Source organism: Chenopodium album, chromosome 4, assembly GCF_948465745.1.
Source record: "Chenopodium album chromosome 4, dcCheAlbu1.1, whole genome shotgun sequence".
NCBI lineage: Eukaryota > Viridiplantae > Streptophyta > Magnoliopsida > Caryophyllales > Amaranthaceae > Chenopodium > Chenopodium album.
Window position 1 is genome coordinate 3,937,727 of NC_137837.1, and position 25,632 is coordinate 3,963,358.

Sequence of the window (25,632 nt, forward strand, 5' to 3'; positions counted from 1 at the left end):
CATAAAATTTTCAACATTTTCACGGTCAACAATGAACATCCAGGCAAATGTTTGCAAATCCATCAAACCCAACCCTGCTCGCTTCTTTAATCTCTTTCACTGTTTCACACTTACACACGCAAAGGTCGAAAAAGAGAGGAGAGAGAAACAAAATATAAGCACAGATTTCCCAGAAGAGAGAGAAACACTGAAAAGAAACACCAACACATACACAAGGTCTAACATTGGGCCCCACTTTTTCGAAATGACGTATCCATCAATATACTGTACTGTATTTTCGTAGTATTTCCTTTTCAATTTTAGTTATAATTAATAAATTAAATAAACTGACAAAAAATTAAATAGAATGTGCCATAATAAGAAAAGGAGTGGTGCAGTAGACAAACCCAAGAACTCCTTCATTACCATTTTAGAGAGAGAAACTACCCACAGGAGAGAGAAACTTTCAGACGGTGCTGGATTTTCTCCTCTTCTTCCCCAATTTCATTCCCCATTTTTTGTTTTTCATTTTTTTAATTTTATTTTATTTTTCTCTCTCCTCTTTATCTGTAAAGATTCTGCTTCTGTAAGTACTTTATTCAATTATTTCTGGATTTTATCGTTATTTTAATTTAATTATGTTTGTTGTGTTGTTCTTTGTTGATTGAGTTGTATTATGATTGAAAATGTTGTGTTAATTTGGGGTTTGTTTGGGTTTCATTATGTTAGCTTGTTTGTGTAGTTTTTAGAAATTTGGAATTGGGTAAGTTAGAAACATGAATTTGAATTAGAATTGGAAGGAAAAAAGTGGGTTTGTGTTTAATTTGGGAATTTATTGAATTGGGAGTTGAAATTTAATAATGGGAAAATAGAGGAAAGTATGAGTGAATTTGGGGTTGTTCAAGAATCAAGATTATGTTTTATCATTTGTTGTGAATCTTGTGAAAGGGCATTATGAGGGTTTCAAGTATTTAGATAAATATGTGTCAAGAACTATTTTAGAAGTGAGTTTCATACTTCATGTTGATAGTGATTTCATGAGGATGAGGCAGAATTGAAGCGCACCACTTCTTGTGAGAATTCTTTGGCCCAAGGGTGTGGTATATGCCCTAAAGTAAAAGTTTGAAGAGTTGGAAAGATCTTAGCTCTTGGCATTTTCTGTTTGATATACTCACTTTAGCTAGCTTATGAAATTTTGGTTGTGTGTGAGTTTCAAGAGCTTGTGGCAAAGATAGCATTATGAGGAAGATGCTAAAATGTGAATGCCGAAAAGCATTTCTTATTTTGGCATGACCTTTGGACGGAATGGCATTTGATTTTAGGGAATGGTTTGGCCAAGGATGAAGTGAATTACTGAATGCCTTTAGTTAAAGAGTGGGAAAGCTTCTTAGCGGTTAGTTCTCTTGATTTAGCTAGCTTATGATGTTTTGGTAGTAGGGAACTTAAAATGGAGTTTGTGGGAGCTAATTATGATCATCTCATTCGTTGTTTTCTCTGAACAAGTAGTAATTCCCAACTAACTAATCTGTGCGAATAGGCTTTGTCGATATGTACTAAGTTATTACAACAGTGAAATGCTTGATTATGCTTGATGTTTGTGACATGCTGTGACATGTCTCATGTGCCCATCCACCCGACTTGTGAGGCTCCCTTTTTTGCAAAAAATTCTATGTACTGGTCCGTAAATGAGCCATCTTGAGACTCTGGCACACAGTTTTGGAGACATATTAGGATTATGCAATGCACATGGCATTAGTATGGTACTGAATAGCTGAAAGAAAGGGGATTATATATTTTAAGGTTAAACTTGTCATGGAATTTATATTTCAACGTAGGAATTTTTTCTGCTGCAGTGTAGCATCACTTCAATCCCTTTGTATAACCATTTGAGACACTATATAGGTGTATACATGATATATCAACCCGTAATTGGCAGTAATGAGAGCTTGACATGAGTTATATGTTTTCCATGCCACACAGGATTATCCTCTTGCTGTTCTACTATGATGATAATATTATCGGTTGTTTACTTCGGTACTTCCATGTTGACCAACAAATAATTAGGGATTCAGGAGTATACACTTGTGCTAAATTTATACAAAACGTGCTTTTTGATCAATTAAGATATTGCTATCTGCTGTCTAGTGTATTTATGCTTTTATACTTTAGTGATTTTCTTATTGAGATCCCAGCTTTGGAAATTGGCGAATCTTTTGATATCCTTGTGGCTTGTGTTGTCTTCTGAACTGTGCAGAACCTTTTTGGTACAATCATATAATGATGTGATTCCAGGTGGTACAGAAGAGCTCTGATTTGTTTACATTTTCTGTTTTACAGAACTACATCAGTTTTTGTGGTAGAATCTTGTGTGGAAAGGTTAGATGTCTACTGCAAAAGTAATTTTTACATACAAGCGGAAGCGCTTATCTTCATGCTCTGGTGTTGGGCATGTGGATGCCTCTGCTGATTTTTCTTTGGATGTTCAAGAGGACAAACATCAGGATGCCCCCAATGAAAAGATTAAGAGTCCTGAAAAAGTTTTAAAGGTGAGAACAACTGTTTTGAAAATGTTGTCTGATTAAAGAGGCATTTAGAATAGAGTATTGTGTAATAATGAACTGGAAATCGGGAAAAGAAGTTTTATTGAGTGTGAAACACGAATATATTACTCTCGCACACTTTCCTTACTTTTCCTTCTAATTGTTGGTATAAATGTTCATGCCAAACTTTGTTCCATGTTTTTTCACTATCGTGTAATTTGATGAAATCCTTTAAGCTGGACATATAGGTCCTTTGGTCATTGCTTGCTGAAAAATCCCTTGGCTTGATGTTAGCTCTCAGAAAGTCAGAAGTTGGCCCATTGCTTCCATTTTTGCATCAGCGACTGCACCATATATAATCTCTCAAAAGATCTTCTAGGCTTTGTACCTTTGTTGCTATTGCTATAAGTGGTGTCACTGTCTTGCTAACATCCTTAATGGTGTTTTGAAGGGGCTTATTAATGAAGGCATGATAAAAGTGCCCTCTAACTGAAATATATTGCTTTATGTTGGAGAATGGTATCTTTTTGCCCTTAAAGTCTAATTTTTCATGCAGAATTGCAAGAGCGTTAATTGCAATGATGTGGACTGCACTATGGACCGTCGAAGCTGTCTTGAACCCTTTAATAATCAGCACACAGATTTCCAGCTTCAGGTTGTTTATATATTTTCTTTTACTGGTAATTTTTGTTCTATTACAAGTCATGATTTTCCATTGCCTTCGTCGTCATTGTTTGTGTGTATGTGTGAGCTTGCCGGGGGGTAAGAAAAAGAAAATTAATTCTTTTCTCCCTTCTTTTCCTAATTATATGTATATACAGCATGTCTGTCATGGGGAAGAAATGCCCGCTGCTTGTTTGTCTCCTGCACTCAACAATTCAACTAGACCTGGAGAGGAGTATGATGTTCAAAGATCTGATACAACTGACACTAGAAAAATGGTACTTGCCTCCCATGAGTTGCCTGGGGATAAGACCTTCAAAACATCAGGCGAACATATATCTGCTGAAGCGTCTGTAGGAGAAACCACAAATTCCATTAAGAAATGTTCTTGTTCACTTCACTCCAGCTATCTGGACGGTGAGAGATGCATGCAGGATGGTTCGGTTTCTCAATCAGTGGAGAAGGATTCTAATATACTTTCTAAACCAAGTGATTTGTGTAATTCCGAAGTTGCAAAAGGAAAATCTAGTGTACCACTTCGTACTTTTAGTAGAAGGCTGAAAAGGAAAGCAGATGAGTGTGGTGCAGGTATGTGTACCAAGTTACCATTTAGAGAACAAGACACAGTCATCAAAGAGTGTGACTTGGGGCCTGTTCCCTCTTGTACATGTGAAGTGGCATCAAAGGATTACAGTCTAGTTGAGAAATCTTTGGATATGAAAATCAAATGTAGTGATGTTGAAAATATGAATGTGCCTTGTCAAAGCTGTGTTAAAGTAAGTTCCTCTGTAATCTTTCTTTCTTTTTTTTTTTTAGGTTCTGGTTTCATTATGTTTTGGTTCAGTAGGTCATAGCTGTTTGTGGTCTAAATAGAGAAGACTTGGTCATCTTTCTGAGAGGGTATGGCTAATTTTTGTTTGTTAGGCATCTGAAGTTCTGAAATCCCTGAATTAATAAGGGTCATATTTTCCAATTTGTGTCTCATTTGGCGAACCTCCTCTTTCTGTTTTGGGCACGTCACCAACATAAAATCAATATCATAAATATTATTGATGTAGATGAAATGGCACAATCATCAATACAGGGACATTTATATATGCTTTTAGCACTCCATTTCAGATCCTCTGGCATAAAAAGAAAATGTAAGGGTTGGTGCTGGCCAGAAATCACAAATGGGCTGCTTTGTTTTTCTATACCTTTGTTCCTGTTTTTTGCAAGTCAAACTATTTGTTGATTGTTGCTGGTCATGTCAGGTACTCAGGTTTGCTGTCATGTCAAAAGATAAACTGGTTGATTGTTTCTTTACACCAACCTTATTGTTCTTCACAGACTGGAAAACCTGACACTAGAATCAATTTGTTATACTAGTATATGAATATACTATACGTAACCAAATTTTCATGTCTGGATTTTGTCGTGTCATGTTGTTTGCCAACTCTTGACTTCTTGGTGTAAAAAAATTTCAAGAGTGCTGATTCTCTTAAACTAACTGCTGATTTTATGTTACTTAGTGCTTTATTGTTATGCCTGTGTAAAATTTTTGCCAGTAAGGCTGGCAAAGTTGTCACTCAATGCTAGCTTCTTCATTCCAGTAAATTAGTTCTAGATTATTCCTATATGGGAAGACTTAATATCTACTTCCTCTGTTTCTATTTACTTGACTAATATTCCTGAATTGTGAAATGTCATATTACTTGATCTATACTATATTTGGTAAGCTTTTAGTAGACAAATTCTCTAAATTACCCTTGTAAAGTGCATGTGGGGACAACAATTGGGGTAATAAGGTAAACCATGTGTACCAACTACAATTTCTCCCTCCTCTCCTAAAATATTGTGCCAAAGGCTATGGGTCAAGTAAGTAGAAACGGAGGAAGTATATATTAGATTATTTAGAATCTAGACTATCTCTTTCATCTGACAAACTGAGGCTGTTTGTGAGATAGGGTTGGAGCAGTTATATACTGGTAAAATTGCTTTTAGTTGAAGGTCTTCCTCTTAAATTGCATGATCACCAGCTTATCCCGATATATTATACTTTTCTGATCTTATTTTGAATCTTTCTGTTCATATCATGATGGTTTTAGGTAGTGTCTAATGCTTCTCAACTAATTGTGTAACAGATGAGTAGCAGTGAAATAAAAGACTCTTCATGTCCTTGTGGACATTCTTGTGCAGAAAATCTGATGTATGTAAAATGTTTGTTATATTCTTCATTTGTTCACTTCCTACTTCTAGAGCTGTTTTTGCATGCTTAATTAGTTGTAATATTCAATGGCAGCATGAGGCAATCTGAGAAAACAAGTAATACCCAGGAAGACTTGGTTGTGGACACCTCACCTGATAATCAAGCTGCAATTAAGACATCAGGATCAATTCCCTCCGCTTTTCATTATTTTGATGTGATAGGAAGTACTGGCATTCAGAAGGATGATGTTAGGTGTTCATCATATGATGAAACTGGGGCCACCTCCTGTAATTTAGCCTGCAAAACAGATAAGCAGCTTGTATCACAACGTCGAGCTTCCAGTGGTGACTCTCAGCTCACAAGTGATTCCTCAGACTTGAAAAATGGTGCTGCCAAAAGAGTGGAACATAGGTGTCGTCACTCAAATTCATTGGACCTTTCTCGTCCCCCACTTGGTATCTTGACTTCTTTTTTAGTATTTATTGGCACTGTGATATAGGTCTTAATTCTAAGAAACCTTCCTGTTGATACTTTGGCTTACTGGAGTACTTATTGGCATGTCTGTAAGCTTTATCTGCATGCTGTGGTCTGGAAATTGATAATTTTAGATTAGGTTTGAATTTTGAAGCTCCATGCTAAATTTAAATCTGTGTCCAGGTGCTTGTGCAATTGATTGCAACGTGGTTCCAGAATCTTATGTCCAAGAGGAGGCTTCAGATATAATTCAGGATTCCTCAACGGTCATAAATAGTGAAAAAGTCGCGCAAGATGGGAATATGAAGAGCAAGGGTTTTGAATTGTTTGGAGATGACAGTGGTCAAGTGGAGGATTCATCTAATGGTGTTCATACCTCAATCAAGACGAAAATTAAACCCAAATCCACATGTCTGCAGGTAGGAAAGGAAGAGTGTTTCTGAAAAAAAATTGTTACATGCAATTCAAATTCTCTTATTTGTTGCTTTCTTTCCATATTTGTGTGTTCATCTGCAATTATGTTTATGATAAGATAACATGTCATTCTGCATTGCCTCCAGCTATTTGCAGAAGATGTGAAAACTAGTCAAATCACTCCGTCAAGTACTCTTTTTGAGAATGGTCACAGCAAAGCTCAGCAAAATGATGCTTGTGTTTTAGATAGTCAAAGACAAGCTTCGACTGTTCTAGGATCATCCCTTCCCACGGGGCCAATACATGAAGGTCAAAGTTCCAAAGATGCCCCTACAACACACCTATTCCAGAATTGTAATGTCAGAACCTGTGATTACAAGCAGAATCCAGTTCAGTCATTTCCTGACCAGGCATCTGTAAGACACAAATTATTACTTGATAGTATTAATACTAAAGCTACTTCTCTGAGGGGAAATAGGAACATCTCATTGGACAAGTTTGAGCCTTGTCCAGATATGTGGTCAGATGAGGAGCTGGATTCTCTTTGGATTGGTTTGAGGCGGCATGGAAGGGGTAATTGGCATGCTATGCTACTAGATCCAAGGTTGCGCTTTGCTCCATGGAGAACGGCAGCAGACCTAGAGGGTCAGTGGGGGCGAGAACAGTACAAGTTGTTCAGTGGGCAACATGTACCTTCAAGTAGAAACCTGAAGCCACAAGATGCTTACAATTTACACTGCCATGGCCCTGTTGGCTGTCATGGGACTGGTGTTAGGAGAGAGAATGTTGCAGCTGAGACTCAGCTTTCTCTAGGAGATATGTATGCTAAAAATGATGATGTCTTCTCAAGAAGCAGCGCTCTGAGTTATGGGATAGCTCATGCTAATAGGCATGTAACTATGGCTAGTAGTGTTGGTAGTTATTTGTTCAACAATGTCCAAGCTAGTGTTATGATTAGAGGTGTATCATCTGATGGTCCAGCTATGGCCTTGGGTATGAACAATTGTTTACCTCATTGGCTTAAAGATCCGATCAGCACTCCTTCAAGGCCATTTTATCCACCTCTACCCCCGATGTCAACTCTTCCTCCAATGGGAGGACATCAGCTTGTCCACGCATTTCCAGAAACTACGGGAACAACCTGTAAAGGAAAGAATCCAGTCAATATTAAACCTGCTTGTCTACACCCCTTGAGTCATCAGTATGGCAACCCCTTGACTAATAAACCAGATTTGGCTAATAACCTCATCGTAATTGATAGTGATGCTTCATCAGAGGAAACAATATCAGATGATGCTAATGTTAGGAGTAATTAGCGAGGAGATCATTGTAAAACCTCTCGCGGGATTTTGTACAAATGTGTTTCCAATGTACAGCCATGTATTCATAGAACAGTTTTTTGGGAACTGTTTGACCTTTCAGTTCCTGAGTTTTGCTCCCTGTGATTATTGTTTTGTGTGCCTTCTCTATTGACCTGATATGCTTGCAGCTCAGACGTGCAAAGTGCTGATTGACATTCATGGCGTTGCTGTGGTTTTTTATAATGCAAGCCATTACTTCCATTTTCTTATGTAATACTTGGCCATTGTAAAAGGCTATGTGGCTTTGTATCAGGGGTAGCACTTAAAGACTTTTTTCCAAAAAGAAAACTGGGCAGGTAACAATGGAAAATATATTCATATGATAAGTAAATAGAGTTAAGAAGCTTCATAAGTAAAATGACAAAAGTTAATGCTAATTTTGAAGGAAGGACTTGCAATGTACTTCAATGATGATGCTGGTGAACATACAGAATCATACTTCATTATTCAGTACTTTGATTGGTTTTCAGATGGTTCGCCACAATGCTCATGTAAGATAACTGATAGTCTTTAATACTTGAATACCGACTTCACCTAAATGTTGATTGGAGTCGATGCATGCCTATACTTTCTTATTTCCCCCTTATTCTAACCATATGTATTACTTCGAACAATATTGTATTAGAGACTCCCTAAAATCGCAAAAGGTTTAAGTTTTAATGAATATGAGGTTTGTATTAGATAAATTATTCCGCATAAACTTTGATAAATATGTACAATTTATATTACATATGCCCTCAATCTTTATCACCGGACGATCCTAAATCCGCCCAAAATCGAAAATTAACATGTTGGGCAGACCCTAATACATACAACATTTATATATATATATATATATATATATATATATATATATATATATATATATATATATATATATATATATATATATTTTTTTTTTTTTTGACAGGATACATATACATCCAGCAAATTTAAAATACAGTATTCGGAAAATCTCAAAATCTGCTTAAAATTTTGTCCTGGCTAGTTTGATATCGTTGGCTAAAAACAGACGAGCAGAACAAAGGTAAAGAATTCTCGCAACCCTTTTCAAAAAAATCCTGTAAAATAATTCTGCAAAAGATTGAGATTTTAACTTGATTGTTTTCCATCTTACTTAAGCCATCAATCAAATTAATCCAAACCCAGAAAACTACCCTAAATTTTATTATTTTCGTTGATTATTTGGCTTGTTTTTCAGGAATTCATCAACAAAAAGAGATTAAATTTGATGGGTTCAAGAGGAGTAATGAATATGGGTGCATTAGCATCAAGGGCAAATCGAATGAGGACGAAGCTACAATCAACATTAGAAGCAAGTGTTCTTGAAATTGAAGATGTTTCACATCAACATGCTGGTCATGCTGCTATGAGAGAAGCTAATTACAGTGGTGGTGAAACTCACTTCAATTTGAAGATTGTTTCCCCTAAATTTGAGGGTCAAAATCTTGTTAAACGACATCGTATGGTGTATGATCTTTTAGCTGATGAACTTCAGACTGGTCTTCATGCTATCTCTATCAATGCTAAAACCCCACAAGAAGTTGCTAGCAAATGAACAATTTTCAAGCCAATGGTAGTATGCTTGTCCCTTTTCTCTCTTTCATTGAAATTGGGTTGTATTTTGTTGTTGTGTTGAACTCGGTGTATTGTATACAACATGTTTAGTCGCCCCAAATCATATATGGAGTATGATTTTGGGGTAAATAGTGTGTATGATTTTGGGGTAAATAGTGTTGTATATAGTACAATATACCCCTCTTGTATACAAGATCTAATTATGGTAAGTATGACTTTTAAATTATGCAAATTTCTGAAGAATAAGACTTATGTTTTGAGTTTGTTGGGATTCTTTAATTCTTTTGTTGAATTGAGTAGTCAGTAAATTGCATTTAATTTTTCTTAGTCTAGGACATTAATTTGTATAAATTATGCCTTTAATTTTGTTGGTGGCCAGGAAATGAATTTGGAATTGATATGATAGCTCTATATGATCTAATTCCTAATTATGGGAAGCATGACTTTTGAATTATGCAAATTTCTGAAGAATAAGACTAATGTGTTGTGTTTGTTGTGATTCTTTAATTCTTTTGTTAGATTGATGAGTCTTATTCGAAGTGTAGGACAATAGGACATTAATTTGTATGCATTATGCCTTTAATTTTGTTGGTGGCCTGGATATGAATTTGGAATTGATATAATGGCTCTATATGATCTATTCAAAGTAGGTGTTTTATGTTAAGCAGTTCTGTTATGCTCTGTGTCGTTTTTTCGTGATATATAAGCTGGTGATTTTGAAAGCTTTAAACTTCTGTGAAATGGATCATGTGATTGATTTATTGCATTGGGTCATTTGAAGTGTTGAGCCAGAGTGTGATAAGAAACATGCAACTCTTTGCTTTACCTTTACCTGTCATACCTTTTTAAGTGATCATTTTGAAGGATGGCTTTTGTAGATATAGAATAATAGAAGTCATTTGAATTTCCATTTTGTTATGTATGTTCTCCGTTGGTTTCTCTTTAGCTATTAGTTGCTGATTTACTTAAATAAAAGTCGATAAGGACTTAAGGAGTGCCAGTTGCAAGTCTTGCAACTCCTGGAAGGTTCAAAACAATGTTATATTGATGCGTTTACTGATGACAATATATTGATTGGATATATTACATACTTTGATGATACTCATGGCCAACCAATGATTTTATTTAGACCCCTGGACCCCGGGACAACAATTGTATGTTTCTTAGTGAAAGGAATGTTACGTAACAACAAGAATTTCTTGCACTTTGAATTTTACATCTTATTGCCAAATCTAACTGCCATCATAATATCAGCAATGGTGAGACATACCATTAAGTTTGTGATCTGCGATTGCCTTGCTTTGTAAGTTAAAGTTCATGTTCTCTGATTTTGTAGAACTGGCTGGCCTTTTTTTTCTTCTCAATTTGATGCTTGCTATTCTTGATGTTGGACATTGTGGAATGTGGGTACAGACATTTTATCCATTCTTAGTGTTTGTTGGCTGAGCAAGAGATATATAAATTACAACATTCAGGTTATATGTCATCCAGATCACTCAATTTCGGTCATATTGGCTAATTTTTGCCATGCATACTACCACAACATAATTGCACTTCAGTAGCAAAGGTAGAATAATCAGGTCCCAGCTTTCTTTTGATCTTAGTGTTTTGTAATTCTATAAATAGATATGTAGTTACCTTTATTAAAAGTCTCATTAAGGGAGATTTCAATTGAAAAAATCTCATTTAGGTTCATTAGGGAGGTTTCTCTCGATAATATGTGCCTTAGCCAACCGTCAAGGTGTCAGTCGTGTATCTACCTTGGTAGGTGGGACTCGGGATTTTTACTCAAGTGATGGGTTTCTATTTCTAATATGCATAGCCTTCTAATGTCACATGTATTGGTTATTTCACTTTTTCATTCTGTCTGAGTTAGGCGTTTCAAAATGTTATCATGAGATACTAATTATATGTAAAACATTCCTGCTGTTTCTCTCACATGCTTTGCTTCAGTGAACTGGCTCTAGCTGTTTTTGCTTCCAACTATTTCCTAATTCTTATCTTTGATAGCCCAGTTGAATATTGACCCTTGAATCCCTTGATAATGCCTGCGGACTGCACTGTCTGATTTCTTTAACATGTATACTGATACTCCATGTTCTTGTAGTTATATTATTGTCTAATTGATCATCACTTCTGTTTTGGAGTGTTCTGTATATATGTTTTTTGCATAGTTGGAATCACATTGATTTTTTTTTTTTTGTTTGACAGTTGGAAGCAAGGTTAATTGGATTCAGACTCTAGTCCGACAGTGGGGCAATGAAAGAGAGTATCATTGATCTTTGTATGGTTCAAGTGACCTATCAAAATTTATAAGCATGACTTTTGTTTGATTTGCCGAATAATTTGTGGTATAACCAAAACTTATACTCATCTTGATCACTCTGAGGATTGTTGTTTGATTTGACTATACCTGAGGTTATGTAGCACCTTTGTCGGGTTTGCCTGGCGTTCCTTGTCACATTTTCTTTGAAATATACCCAGTGGAGGTGCATTACATAGAGATCATAGCTTTTCAAACTCTGTATCTGAGATCCTAACGGCGCTGATGGGAGAGGTGAGTCCCATACCCTTGTGGCCCGTCTAATGGCTACTGTGGCTTCTTCGGCTTTCATTAAATTCAATCCCTTCTCCCCTATAGCCATGGTCCGTTTGGGTTGCAGCGGCCTTTGAAACAACAGTAAGAATCAATTCTATCCATAATAATTTGGCTTTGGCTTTCACAAAGGTCATCTATGGTTGAAATTTTTGTGTAGATTGATCTTTGGAATCTTACTGTGGTTTACAACTTTGGGTATAATTCATTCATGTCCCACATAACAATGATGTCGACTCCAGAACTTATCAACAACCAATAAAAAATGTGGTTTGTTTTTGACCATTTTTAAATTGACATTTCACTGGTTGTATATGCAATTTATCATTGAACTTCTAGAGTTCTAGATGGACTTATTCTTATCTGAAATACATTCCTAGACTTTAATTTAATGTTGAAATTATTATCATAGACTATAACCACCAATTCTGGGCTTATAGGCAGATAGATGTAGATTCCTAGTACTTTGTATGACATTTTCTTAAAGTACGACCTATTGTACTTTGTACACGGTACTATCAAGGTATTTTTTTGCACATACTCGTATTTTATGAGCTAAAAATGATCTTAGTTTTACGTACAGTGAAGATCCTCGTAACCCCTCTAAGCTACCTCAATAATATACTCGGTACCACATTTAATACTTGTAATAAAAATCTGAAAAATTGTATTTGTAAGTATTCAAATTATAAAATACAAAAATATAATTTCCAATTTATGTTGATTAATACTTCGTATAAAGTATAAGATGGGCAACTTTATGTTTTTTATCAAGGGGTAATAGAAATTAAGGATTAAAGTTTAGATGATATGGCTATAATATGATACTATTTTTTTGGTTCTTAGTGATGTCCTGCAATGTTTAGTGGACAATAATTATGATTTTGTATTAATTTGATGAATACGTCCTTTTCTTTTTCTATTTCTTTTTTCTCCTACTAGTATTAGTTATTTTTTCTTATGTTTTCTTTGTGATATTTTGTTTGGAAATGTGAACATGTAAGATTACTTGGTCATTTGATTTAAATTGCATGTTTGAAATGGGAAATTTTTTTTACAAAGATTGGAGACTTGACTTCATGTATATTTCATGCACATGTAATTTTGATTACAAACAAAAGCAAATTCCATATGAGCAATTTCTTAATTTATATTACTCATACGTTCCTTGAAATTCATCTTGCATCAATTTAGTAGCTTAAACTAAACTAAATGATGTAATCTACAAAATACATGAGTTATGTATGTTCAAACTTAGCAAAGAAGCAAAGCTTTCTTTCCAAAGAAAAGAAAGGTGGAATTAAAGTACTATAAATGGAGTATGTGTTAGGTTAAGTAACGTTTTCTGATTTAATACAAAATCCACTCTTAAAAGCTTTTATGCTTATTTTATACTATTATTCATACTTATTACTTGTAAATTATATGTGAATGTGAATCTTAATTTAAAAAGGAAAATGAGACACTTGTATTGTCGTACTTACAAAAGTAAAATTTTTTTAGTATGAACTATGGAGTATAATGAAATACGAAGTATTAATCACATTAATTAACAATAATTTTATCTTATAATCATATAATTTATATACGAGTGTATCTTACTAACAATGTCAATCTATAATATGTACTTTTAATTTGTGTTAAATGTTTGTATATCATGTGTACATAATTATTTTTAAATTGAGAACTCAATCTAATGTGAAATTAAATTAAAATTAATTATAAAAGATTAAGTTAACACATGTAGAGTAGTTGTATAATATTTGTAGGTGGGGGGATCCACACCACTACTATTTCCATTTTCCACACCCATCGATTGTTGGAAGACTAAACACCAACAAAAGGCCATCTTACACCGACATTGTCCCCTTCACCCTTACTTTAATCTACTCCACACGCCCCACTCCCTTGTGATTATATTTTACCGTTTGAGTTTGAATTATGTATATTTATGTAGTATATACAAACAAACAAGTGTATTTTTGGATTACTATATACTTCTTATATTTCGTATATGTATATTATTGAAAGTTTTTTTTTTTTTTTTTTTTTTGAGGGAAATATTATTGAAAGTTTAGTTATACATTTAATGCTTATTTGGTTAGATATAGGAAGTGTTCCTTATGAAGTAACAATGTATATGAAATTTTGCCGCACTTTATTTGGTTGGATGTAGACATGTAGTAATTTCTTTTTCATATAGGATGTTTAATTCACTTTGCAGATTTGCAGGGTTTAGAATGCAGGGTGTTTATGGGTTGTGTTATAGTAGTGGTTTGTGGAAGAACGCAGCTTTACGTTTCATGGTCTTTGATTGAGTGTATGAGGGTCGTAAGGGAATTAACAATGAAAGGTTATTTCCTTTGTCAGTTTGCAATGATCTTTGAAGTCATTGCATTTAAAAATTTCTATCTGAAAGAGGCTCCCTTACACAATGTTTGGGGGTTCATAGCGCTCTAATGAAGTTGTGTCTTATCCCATTCATGAAGGATAGACCAACTGTACCCTTTCAAATGGGTACCGAGTCACAAGGAAATGTGACTCAAGTTGTAGTAATGAGCCAAGAATCCCACTTGACTATAGGTCATTGGGATTGCTCATATTGTGAGCATCAAGTCTTGCTCATAAGTTTCTCTCAATCAGGCCATGGATTCTCGTTCTCTTTGCTTTTCCCATGTTTTGTCAAGCTCTATTGGTGTCCTTTGGTTCCATTTCAAGGTTTCTACCCCAGCCTCTACACTATCTTCTTCTTTAGTGCAGCCAGCAGGTATTATGGGTTGATGTCAAGGCATACCACAAGTGTCGTTTGTTTTGACAGGTTTTACCACTGTTGTTCATGGATTTCGCCCAACAATCAGGCCTCCATCAAGTGCAAAAGCCACATTTTACCAGTGTTTATTTTGTTTCAGTTTAGTTTGTATGAGTTAGAATTTAGTGTATGTGTGGTGTTTTATTTTCTTTTACTTAGCTTAGGATGTAATCTTGTTTTTTAATTAATAGATCTCTTTGTCAAAAAAAAAAAAAAAATTCACTCCTTATTTATTTTTTATTTTTTTTTTGAAATAAAATTGATTCATAAATAAGTCATACGACATCTACAAAGAGATTTAGATCTAACAAATACATAATAATTGAATCAAATAAAAACATTCTGTAAGCAAGGCTACGATCGTTGTTGCAAATCGTACATTCTTCCTACCCTCTTTCATATCGCTGTGATTTACAACCTTTTTCGGCGAGAGGGTCTATCGATCTGTTGTAACCGTGCAGAAAATTTTCGTCTGATTCGTTCGATTGTTGTCGAAATATTAATCTCTTTTTCAATACCGCACAAAATTTTACCCATGAAACAACTCTATAGCAATCCATGAAATAAAAAAGCAAATCCTCCCTCAAAAGAGATCAGAGAAGAAAAACCCGGTCTTTCAAAGGAGCCAAATCCTCCTAAAGAGGAAGAAAAACCCTGTCTTTCGAGGGAGAAAAATTCCTCTTAGAAGAGGAAGAATTATTATAAACCTAAAGCAAGAGAAAAGGCACAAAAGAAAACAATGATTGGGGCTTTCCACCGGTAAATCCGATGGAAGCCCCTTCAAAATTCAACAATGGAGGCTAGGGTTTTAGAGCCTCCCTATTTATATTATCAACTCATTTAGATTAGGAAAATGAAATATGGAATCTAAATAACCACTTGAATCTCATACTCGCATTATTTGAAAGGGAAGTAAATGTGTAAAAAAAAAAAACAAAAAACAAAAAATTTGTTTCTAATACGATTAGCACATGTAGCTTCTAAGGGTGTGTATTTCAGCTCTATTCAGTTCAGTTCAGCTCCAATTAAATCAATTCAGTTTAGTAAATGTGAACATGCTCTAAGTCTTCTACGTAATTGTGTAATACTCTGTTCTCCTAAGCTTGTTTTTACCAATAATTTTTTTTTAAAAAAAAAAAAAAATTAAGTACAAGGTTATAGGTTCCAAGTTTGATGAACAAATTACAGATTTGAATTTAACATGACCCGTCAACAACTTATTGTCCCTCGACCCTCCCCACCAAAACGGCGCCGTTTGGACCCATAAATCAGAAAATGCCTTCTTTGCTTATCTCACTCCTCCCAATTACTGGATTACTGGTAATAAAATTCCTTAATTTAAGATTTAAAAAAATTAATGTAAAAATGAATAAATAAATAATAAATAAATAAACATTTGAAGAAAAATTAGATGCCTTCAAAACTCAAAAAGTCCCTAAAATAAAAAAATAAGGGTTTAAATTTCCAATCTCCTTCTCTCTCTCTTACCCTTTCCTTTCTCTCTCTAAAAGTCTCAACCATCTTCTTCTTCAATCTCTGCAAATTTCTTCATTTCTCTCTCTAACTTCATCTGTACCGTACTGGGTATTACGTTCCTCACTTTCTCTCTCTAAAAACATCAAAGATCCGTGTTAGATTGAGGAGAGAGAAAGAAAATGGGGCAACAAAATCTGATCTACAGTTTTGTAGCAAGAGGTACGGTGATTCTAGCAGAGTACACGGAGTTTACTGGTAATTTCACAAGCATCGCATCTCAATGTCTCCAGAAACTTCCAGCTACCAACAACAAGTTTACCTACAACTGCGATGGTCATACCTTCAACTTCCTCGTCTCCGATGGCTTCAGTATGTTTCCCTAATTCTCTTTCCTCTCTCCCCCTTTTTCTGGGTGTTGTGTTCGTTTTTATGTATGTTTGGTGTGATTATTTGAATTGGTTTTGATCTGTTGAGTTTTGGGGTTCTTAGTGTTGGATTTGAGCTGGATTCTTCTATTGCTGAGTTTTTGTAGAGGAAATCTGGGGTAATTCTATGGATTTTTCTTGTGGGTTTTGGATTTTCAGTGAAGGGTATGTGTTGGATTCTTCGATTTGGGAATATATGTTGTAAATCTGATGTATCTAGGGTTTTCTGGGTGTTTGTAGTTCTTTGTACCTTGAAGTTGCGATTGATCTATTGGATTTCAGATTTAGTTGTTGTCCAAAACAGAAGATTTTGCTGTTTGATCTAGTCATGGCCGACAATGTTTCATTTTAGAGCTGTGGTTCTTTTGATGAGGGCCTTCTTCTTATTTGAGGGGAGTTCAGATGGGAGATTCTGTGTCCAAGTAATTTGGGTATAGTTTGCTTGAGAAATTGGTTATCTAGATTTGATGCTGATTTTTGCTAAAATTGGGAGTTGAAGGTGTTTTTGATGTGAATTTTCATCTTACCCGCTTAGTTATGTTGTTTTTGGAGTTTAGGCTTTAGTGGTGCTTAAACTAGAATTACGAAAATTGGTCGTATTTTGAGGGAGGAAAAGGTTGCTAGTTTGGGATTGTTTCATATGTGAATTTTGAACATAATGTCTTTTATGGCTAGAAGAAAATGATTTCGCTTGAATAACTTGTTCATTGATATCAGCAATTTGTGCATGTGGTCTGAATGAGCTTGAGATGGCATTGTTTACGTAAGATTTTTTCGAGGATTAGTGGGAAGCTGGTATAAGAAGAAATGGATTGATTGTTAATCTTGTTGTCTTCAGTTTGTGGTGTGTGAGCTGCTGGATATATTTAGTGCATTCTAGTATTTTTGGGTAGTAAGCTGAAGTGTGACAACTTGACACTATAATTGTCAATTTGCTAGTCCCAGTGGCTACTAGATGTTACTATTATTTTAAAGGATTTAAAATATGTAGCTCTTGGGTTTCCTTATTAATAATTAGTTAGCCTTTTTACACTTCAAAAGGAATATTAGTGAATCTATTTCTAGCCAAAGCAAATGCTGTTAGTACTGCTTGTTTTCTGCAGTTAAGTATTTGCCGAGTATTGATTGAAACTTGTTTACAATATTGTTGGGAATCTGGTTCTTCCTGGATGAGACATGGGGTTGGGCGTTTAAATTTATTTGTTAGTCTGATAGACTTTTGGGAAGATACTGGGCTTCTTAAAGTTTTGCAATATTTTTTTTTGGGCTATGATTCAGTTGGTTTTGAGCTCTTGCTAATGCGTTAGGGTGGACTTATGAGAGATGTATTACAATGTGTTTTTGAAGTTGGTGTATGATAAATTCCCATCATTGCATGTGCTGGTCAAGAATATGAGTAGTTTTTGGGAGCTGTCTTGGTTGAATGAGTTTTAAGGATGGTGGAGAGCCTGTCCTAGAGCCTTTGAATGCTCATTCTTTCTGTCTGTAGATATGAATCAGTTAGCTAACTAAGCCAATAACATGCAAGTTGAGCCAACTATCTTTTTTGAAGGGGCTTCATATGCGTTTTACCCCTTGGACCCTCGCTTGTGATATGTGATATAGATCCATTGCATGTTTCAAATCTAGCTTTAGTTTTGTGTGTGTGTGTTTTTTTACGGGGCTTGGAATGTCACATTTACCGCTTCTTATCTAGTCTGCCCACATTATTGTACCTGTTACTCTGTTAGGGCCTGAATTCACCCATATTTTGGATGTTGCAGCTTTTTGTGTAGTTGCAGTTGAATCTGTTGGAAGGCAGATTCCAATGGCATTCTTGGAGCGAGTGAAGGATGATTTTAACAAAAGATATGGGGGTGGAAAAGCTGCTACTGCTCAAGCAAAAAGCTTGAACAAAGATTTTGGGTAGTTTTCTTGGTCATGAAATTTTCATCCATCTCCTGAATATTTGAACCTATGTACACATGCTAACATCTGTGTGTTCTTTAGGCCTAAGCTGAAGGAGCACATGCAATACTGTGTTGATCATCCAGAGGAGATGAACAAGCTTGCGAAGGTGCAGGCTCAGATATCAGAAGTCAAGGGAGTGATGATGGAAAATATTGAGAAGGTATAAGAATTTTACATGATTACTAACATATTAATGGCTGGTGGCAGTAATGGTTTGGGATAGGAACGAATTGTTCGAGTTTGTTTATCTTCATTGTAGTGCTGTTGCCTCTATACCCTGTCTAGAATAATGAAATAGAGATGAATGTAGTAAAACTGCTCTGCAAATCTTGTTATGTCACATGGTTTAGTGTATGACATTTTAAATTGGACACGATTGATTAATCCCAGTTGATCAATTTTGATTCTGTGGAAGTATGGGGCTTTTTATACTCCGCATTTATTTTCTAACTAGTTTAAGTCCCGTGCCATGCACGGTTATAATTAAATTTTAGAACAAATAAATAATAAATAGTGGTGTTAATTCAACAATAATTTATCCAAAAAAATTAGTTATAATAAAAATAACTTGAATTTTAGTTTAAACCAATTAGGGGTGGCAATTTGGGTCAGCAGGTCGAGTTCGACTCAGATTTCGGTTTGCTTTCGTGTTATGCTTAGAAACTATAAAAAATAGTGTAAAACTTAATATAATTATGAAATATGAAATTTAGGTCAAATTATCCTTAGAAACCTTCAGTTCAAGGTTTTGATTGAGGCCCAAAAAAATATGTTTTATACTCAATCAAATAATTAGATTTAATTTTCCAATATATGTTATGTACGTTTGTATGAAGCATACTTTTGCTAGTGATTTTGTTTTTATAAACCTTATGTATAATTTTAAAATTTATACAAAGAATCTATGCTACCAAAATGAATTTTCTTTTTTAATTAAAATAATTTTTTTTATCACATAATAAAAGTTGGAGAATTTTTTTTATATAAATATGTAAAATTAAGTTTTTTACTCGTATGCATTGTTAATCATGCATAAATTTGATATTTAATGGTGAATTGAAACTATATGTAGATAGTATTGTGAATATTGGAAATTTGAAAAGATTTTATACTACTTTTCACATTATTTCTGTTTTGTGAATGATATGGTTGATACGGTGTATATATTTACTATGTATACATAAATATTATATGATAAGAATATATAAGAATATAATAAAATATAATAATTAAATGAGGAAATAATTATATAATAAAATTAAAATATAATATAATAATTAAGGAAATAATGAAATTGGCGGGAAAAAAAATGAATGACATTATGCCAAGTGTCATTATAGGTTCGCTTTTAGTATAGGTTAATAGATATTTTAACTTTCGTTGCTTGAAACTTGAATGTTAATTATTGCTTTCCTTTTTGAACAGGTTCTAGATCGTGGTGAGAAGATAGAGCTTCTTGTTGACAAGACAGAAAATCTCCGTTCACAGGTTGGTGATAGTTGCTGTAAAAAATTATTGATCTTAACCCTTTCAATATAATGTCCTAAAAAGACATATGTTGAAGCAACCATGCAACTACCCTTTAGCTAATGGGTTGTGAAGGGCTACTACCCTTTTGCTAATGGAGTGGGAAGTATACTGTAAATTGTTGATTGATGTCTTGAGTACATTCTTTAATATATCTTTATGTAGTTTTATGTTCATTGATGATTGTATTCCTTCGTGTATTTTCTGTAGGCACAAGATTTCAGGCAACAAGGAACACAGATGAGGAGGAAGATGTGGCTTCAGAACATGAAGATCAAGCTTATCGTGCTGGGTATCATCATTGCGCTGATCCTTATCATAGTGTTGTCAGTTTGTCATGGCTTCAATTGTGCAAAGAACTAGTTCACTAGTTCCCTTTATTACGGGGGGGAGGGGTTTTTGGGGTGTTTTGGTCGGAAGCTTGGGTGAAATATATTTGCTATAGTCGGTCTCGAATACATCCGTTCCTAATGTTGATTTCCATCTTTATAATAGTCCAGACTTTTAACTGTTCTTGGTAGAATCTCGCATTTATTTGCTGGCGCTTTGGAATGTGAATGCTTGTATTCAGTTCCAAACTGTGGTGTGTATAGGTCTTAAGTATAAAACGGGAATTTCGTATCGTGGTAAATGTATGCCTTTTTTTTGTATTCAAAGCTGCGGGTGAAGCGCTGGTCTTATTCATCTGTTGATTACGATTACGATTTTGGTTTAAAAATTCATATGGATGGACTTCAATTTTTCTCTTCATGATCACGGAATATCAATATTTGTTCACAGATTCAACAACTTCACAACTGTCTTTTAAAGACTTAGAGGACACTTTTTTTCTTCTTAAATTTAATTATTTTTATTTAATGTTGTGATTGTTGAAAGTCAAAATACGGAGTATTGCTTTTTCATCTGTTGTATAAATTGGCGATTGATGTTCCCGTTTGCTTTGTTCTCACTTCTCATATTCGGCAGAATAGTCGCATAACTATAGTTTGTGTTTTCATTTAAACTTTCTGAAAAGTTGCCAAGTACTCGGTATTATTTTGTGTTTTCTTTTAATTTGTTTATATTCGTCTAATGTTACACCACAGTAGTTAATGTATTGTCGTCCACTTTTAAGTTTTAACCATTTTCTGTCAATAAATAAAATAGTTAAATATTGATTTTTTTTTTTTCAAAAAAAAAAGATTAAAAGAACTACTTAAATTATCAATAAAACCTCACTTATGATTTATTAGTCACAAAGACATTTTGGGATATTTGAAGTTGTAACATGCAAAATAATAAACTTGGTGTTTTTCGGATATCAGAGAGCTTACGATAATACTCTTTAGCTTTTATTTATCCATTATCATTACCATAGCACATCACGATTAAAACAAATGTACAAAAGGGAAGATGAAAGCAAAATAAAACAAGACAAACCAGCAAAATAGCTAAAACAAGTCACTTCTTCATTCCCATAAACTTGAAAATACGTTGTAATCAAATATCAGCCCCCAATCTTGTCAACCCAAGTATTTATGGTACATCCATTCTTCATCATAAGATCATCAGGAGTTTTAGCACCTCGAACCTCTGCTTTACCATACATGAAACGAACAACTCCATATTCGAGACCAAGGCGGTTGCAGTAGTCGAGTTTCATGTGATGTAAAGGGAAATCGCGCTTCAATCTGTAGTAAACATCATGATCATCCCCTGCTTGAACTTTCAAAGTTACAAGATTTTTTGCTGATTCAACCTTGACTTTGGTGGCTGAGTCTTGATTGATGCGTTGGATTGGTGGCATTGCCATATTCTTGGCTATTTGGGTGAGTTTTTGAGAGTATACTGAAGAGAATAAGTTGGTCTATTATATAGGGCTAGCTTGAATAAATGCTACTACCAAAGTATACAGATTACTAAGCTTTTATTATATATTTCCCATGCAATATGATTAATGAGTACTTGAGTAGTTAATACCGTCATTAAAATTCCTAACGCTTCATCTTATACAGTCCAAATTCGTTTTGTTTATTTATTTATTTTATGGGAACTTTACGAAATTCTTGCTGATTACTTAAAAAGTAAAAACCCTTCAGTTACATGCTCTTTCAGTGTAGAACGAATTCAGCCATTTGGAAATAACAAAGTTTAATGACACCATTGCTTATCTTATCTATCCATTTCCAACTTAATGCCATTTTAATGTATTTATCGATTGTTCACGTGTGGCAAAACTTAAAAAATCCTTAACAATCCTAATTTTATTTGAGATCACGTCTTTATGCACGAGATGTCGAGACCATATCACACTAGCTTATTGTTGCACACTACTCTTGAATGAAAAAAATTTATAAAAAACATATGTTGACACGTTAAATATGACTTTGACAATAGTATAGAATCAAACCTGTTTTAAAATAAGTTATTGTGAGACCATCTCATGCGAGAATTGTGATCTTTCTTCAAATAGAGGGTCCTATTTGGAATACACGCTCATCTTACAAATACCTGCTTGTACAAGCGTACAGGAACAATAATAGGCTGTCATTTGGAATTGTTAGACGTGATGAATGTTGGTGTGATTTTAACAAAACCACAATGGAAATATACATGCAAGAAGCATCATTACATGAGATTCACTACTACTTGAAGTAGAGCTCAAGAAGCTTCTTCAATGTCTCAAGTACACTTGAGAAGGGATTAAATGCTACAGAAGACTTTAATTCAAGATCAGGGAACTGATTGGTTAGAGCCTGTTGCATTCCAGATTGAGACATCATTGAAGCAAGTTGACTGTTCGACATAACTTGGCAATCTTGGGGAGTATCCTTGATTTTGTTTGGGTCATATCCGAAGTCTGCTAGGTAATTTTTGTACTTCTCAATGAACTCAGGTCCAGGATTAGGCGTTCTTGAGTAGATCTGTAAAATTCATAGCATATTCATCACAGATTCAATTTATACTAATGCATTGGGTATTGAGTTTGATTGAGTTGAAATATCAGCATCTTCACATGAAAAAAGAAGTGGCAACAGCTTAAACAAAAGAGCAGAAGTGTAAGTCTTGATTTCATAATTCAAACAACTCACATAACAGCAAGTTGTCTGAATTCATGAGTTTCACAAAGCAAAAGTGAAAATTAATAAAATCTACCAATGATGATAATGACAACAAAAAGAAAGCAAGCCAAATCAGCTAGACCGTTCAGATTAGTTTGGTTCTTCATAATTAATCAATATCTCAATGCTATTTTCAGATGGAGCTAAGACCATATTCCAATTTAATTTCAAATATTCGGTTTGTAAATTTAGACAGAGAAAAAGGCATTTGCTACATTCTGCCTCTGTACATCATTGAATAGATGACGTTCAAAGAAATAATGTGCAACAATAGAAGTTCAAAGAATAAGATTGCCAATTACCTGGACAAAACTTTTGTCTTTGGCCCCAGAGACAATAGCATAATTGTCATAATCAGTTGCAATCACATCATATGGCTCCTTGGGAATAAATGGCAAAGTAGGAAAACGCAGGTAGCACTTCTCTTTGATCATCTCTTGCCTCTCCAAAGCAGTTTCTTTCAGCTCCTTATCCTCTTCTGAGAGACACTGAACCTTTCCCCTTATACCGGTGATGTACCCATCAGGACCCCCGTGTACACAGAAAGTATCAACTTGAATTGCGGGTGCCTTCATATCAAACGTATATATTCCCTGGAATCAAGAAACATCTTATCACAACAGATATTAAAGAGCATTAAGATTTCTTACTGCTTCATATCAACATTCAAGAGCCACAAAGATATAGAACAACTTTGAGTAACTAGTAGCACCTCATGAAAGGCGGATTAAGCTTCTCACAGTCTACCTAATAAAACCATGAACCATCATTTTAATTTCACCTGGGTGCAATGACAGTCTTCCTGGCCTTGTCCAGCAAATCCGCGTTTAAGAGAGGCCACCTCGAACCATCTGCCAGAGTATCTAACAGGATCAAAGTTTTTAGCTGTCATACCTCTCATCATCATCATCATCACATCCTTCCCATCTGCATTACTAGAGTTCTCATCAAGAGGGAATGGAACCGTACTGCTTGAGGCATCAGCAAGCAAGCCTATGCTATTTTGACGAGGAAGGTCTGCCCCATACACCTGTTAGCCCCAAAATACAAGTAGTTTTTACCAAAGCCAAATTCTGAACAAACCAATACCAATATTAATCATTTTACTCAAACTTTCCAAGCTCATTCAAGACTTCATGTTCATCCCATCTTATCATATGATAAATGCATAGTCCTATGCTACATTGTACTCATTTAAGTTCAATTGCGCAAATTAAACCAAATAGAATCAAGATACTAACCAAATTGGCTTGGGAGAAAAATATGCAAGAGGCTACCAACCCAGAGAATATATGTTTAGGAATGCCATTATCTGAAGCCGGGCGCTCAATGGAGCATCTTACAGCTAAATTCTTAGTCTTCCCCCTGAAAGCAAAGGAAAGCAATTCATGATTTCAGTATTTCTGTCATGAAGACTGTCCCTCCAAATATACAACTATGTCTCTTCTCAAAAGTTCCACTAATGATCAACTACAAGAAATCGAACTCGCTGCCATGACTATAATTCAGAAATAACATAATCTTCAACAGCATACAACCAACAAAACATTAAATGGGACATTTGAAGAATGAAAATTGAGCTTCAATCAACAAACACAACAGAAATTCCTAATGTACAAAGATACAATTCAAATACCCTGATGTTTATGAAAAATATTGAAATGCCCATTAACAATTAAAGAACAAAGCAAACACATTAACAAAAATGGCAGCAATATAGAGATGGGTATGATTTAAAATGAGCTAAAAGTGCAATCAATAGATAATTATACTGTACCCAGATATAAAATCGGGAGAAAATAATTAAGAACATAAAATATGAAAAAATAAAATAAAAAGAGAAACATTTAGTGGGTAATTTGAGTAAATTACCTTGAGCAGGAATGAAGAACTGGAGAGGGTAAAGACGTTCGAATCACTTGCATTATTTTATTCTATACAATTTTGAGCATACCCAGAAAATGCAAAATATAAATAAATAAAATTTATGTAGTTGTGTAAATCTTGTTCTTGAAAAATCTGAGACTAATTGATACTCGAATTATCTCTGACCTTGAATTAATGGAGTGGGCAAAATGCCAAACTATACTCTTTCAAAGCTCTATGCTCTATCACTCTCACTGAGACAAAAACGAAAAGAAATCTTCTATCTAGCGACTTCAGCACCTTCTACGCATCGTTTCTATCTAAAACGCATCGTTTTTTATTTTTTTCAAGAAATTGTTGTACTTTTACATTGTACAAATTCAAATTTTAGATGAAAGGGTTAAAATAAGCTGCAAAGATTGTTAGTAATAAGAGCAGAAACTTGTAATAGCTAACAATTTCGGATTAATCAATTGAATGTTGGTGTAGTGAGATTGGGACTACACTCGTAAACTAATATTGGAACTTCAGTTTCCAAACAACCTCCTAGTAACTTCACTATATTCCTGTGGTTTACTTGTGATGATATAACCACTTCATTGATAAAACCTCCTAACTGACTTTCATCAACCACTTCAGCCTTCTTTATAGCAACAATTTTTCCTTTGTAAACTATTCCTTGACC

The 25,632-nt window shown here is 34.6% G+C and overlaps 3 protein-coding genes and 1 long non-coding RNA gene across 6 annotated transcripts; 3 read left to right on the forward strand and 1 right to left on the reverse strand.

Annotated features, from left to right (window-relative positions):
- Positions 1-370: 370 nt before the first annotated feature.
- On the forward strand, positions 371-7,691 carry LOC145628608 (uncharacterized). 3 transcript variants are annotated; one of them, XM_081680947.1, is made up of 8 exons: positions 371-565; positions 2,234-2,525; positions 3,076-3,174; positions 3,341-3,958; positions 5,306-5,370; positions 5,464-5,825; positions 6,028-6,263; positions 6,405-7,691. In XM_081680947.1, exons 2-8 carry the CDS (start codon positions 2,361-2,363, stop codon positions 7,572-7,574), a joined length of 2,715 nt encoding a protein of 904 aa, XP_081537073.1. In that variant the 5' UTR covers positions 371-565; positions 2,234-2,360; the 3' UTR covers positions 7,575-7,691. The 3 variants fall into 3 exon arrangements, with proteins under 3 accessions (XP_081537073.1, XP_081537074.1, XP_081537075.1); XM_081680948.1 differs by having other exon boundaries at positions 435-452; XM_081680949.1 differs by lacking the exon at positions 371-565 and having other exon boundaries at positions 2,388-2,525; positions 3,076-3,199.
- An 834-nt stretch (positions 7,692-8,525) lies between these two features.
- LOC145628609 (uncharacterized) lies at positions 8,526-12,086 on the forward strand. Its single transcript, XR_014111465.1, has 4 exons — positions 8,526-8,646; positions 8,821-9,195; positions 11,409-11,877; positions 11,954-12,086. It is a non-coding gene; the product is annotated as an uncharacterized LOC145628609 (long non-coding RNA).
- Positions 12,087-16,036: 3,950 nt separating this feature from the next.
- On the forward strand, positions 16,037-20,730 carry LOC145628610 (vesicle-associated membrane protein 721). The gene is made up of 5 exons (XM_081680950.1): positions 16,037-16,447; positions 18,267-18,408; positions 18,493-18,613; positions 19,879-19,941; positions 20,191-20,730. Exons 1-5 carry the CDS (start codon positions 16,258-16,260, stop codon positions 20,341-20,343), a joined length of 669 nt encoding a protein of 222 aa, XP_081537076.1. The 5' UTR covers positions 16,037-16,257; the 3' UTR covers positions 20,344-20,730.
- A 1,673-nt stretch (positions 20,731-22,403) lies between these two features.
- LOC145626379 (chloroplastic lipocalin-like) lies at positions 22,404-25,212 on the reverse strand. Its single transcript, XM_081678802.1, has 5 exons — positions 24,954-25,212; positions 24,323-24,446; positions 23,863-24,111; positions 23,384-23,674; positions 22,404-22,883 (listed from the first exon to the last, which is right to left on the reverse strand). The coding sequence occupies exons 1-5, from the start codon at positions 25,004-25,006 to the stop codon at positions 22,605-22,607; spliced, it is 996 nt and encodes a 331-aa protein (XP_081534928.1). The 5' UTR covers positions 25,007-25,212; the 3' UTR covers positions 22,404-22,604.
- Between the last annotated feature and the right edge of the window lie 420 nt (positions 25,213-25,632).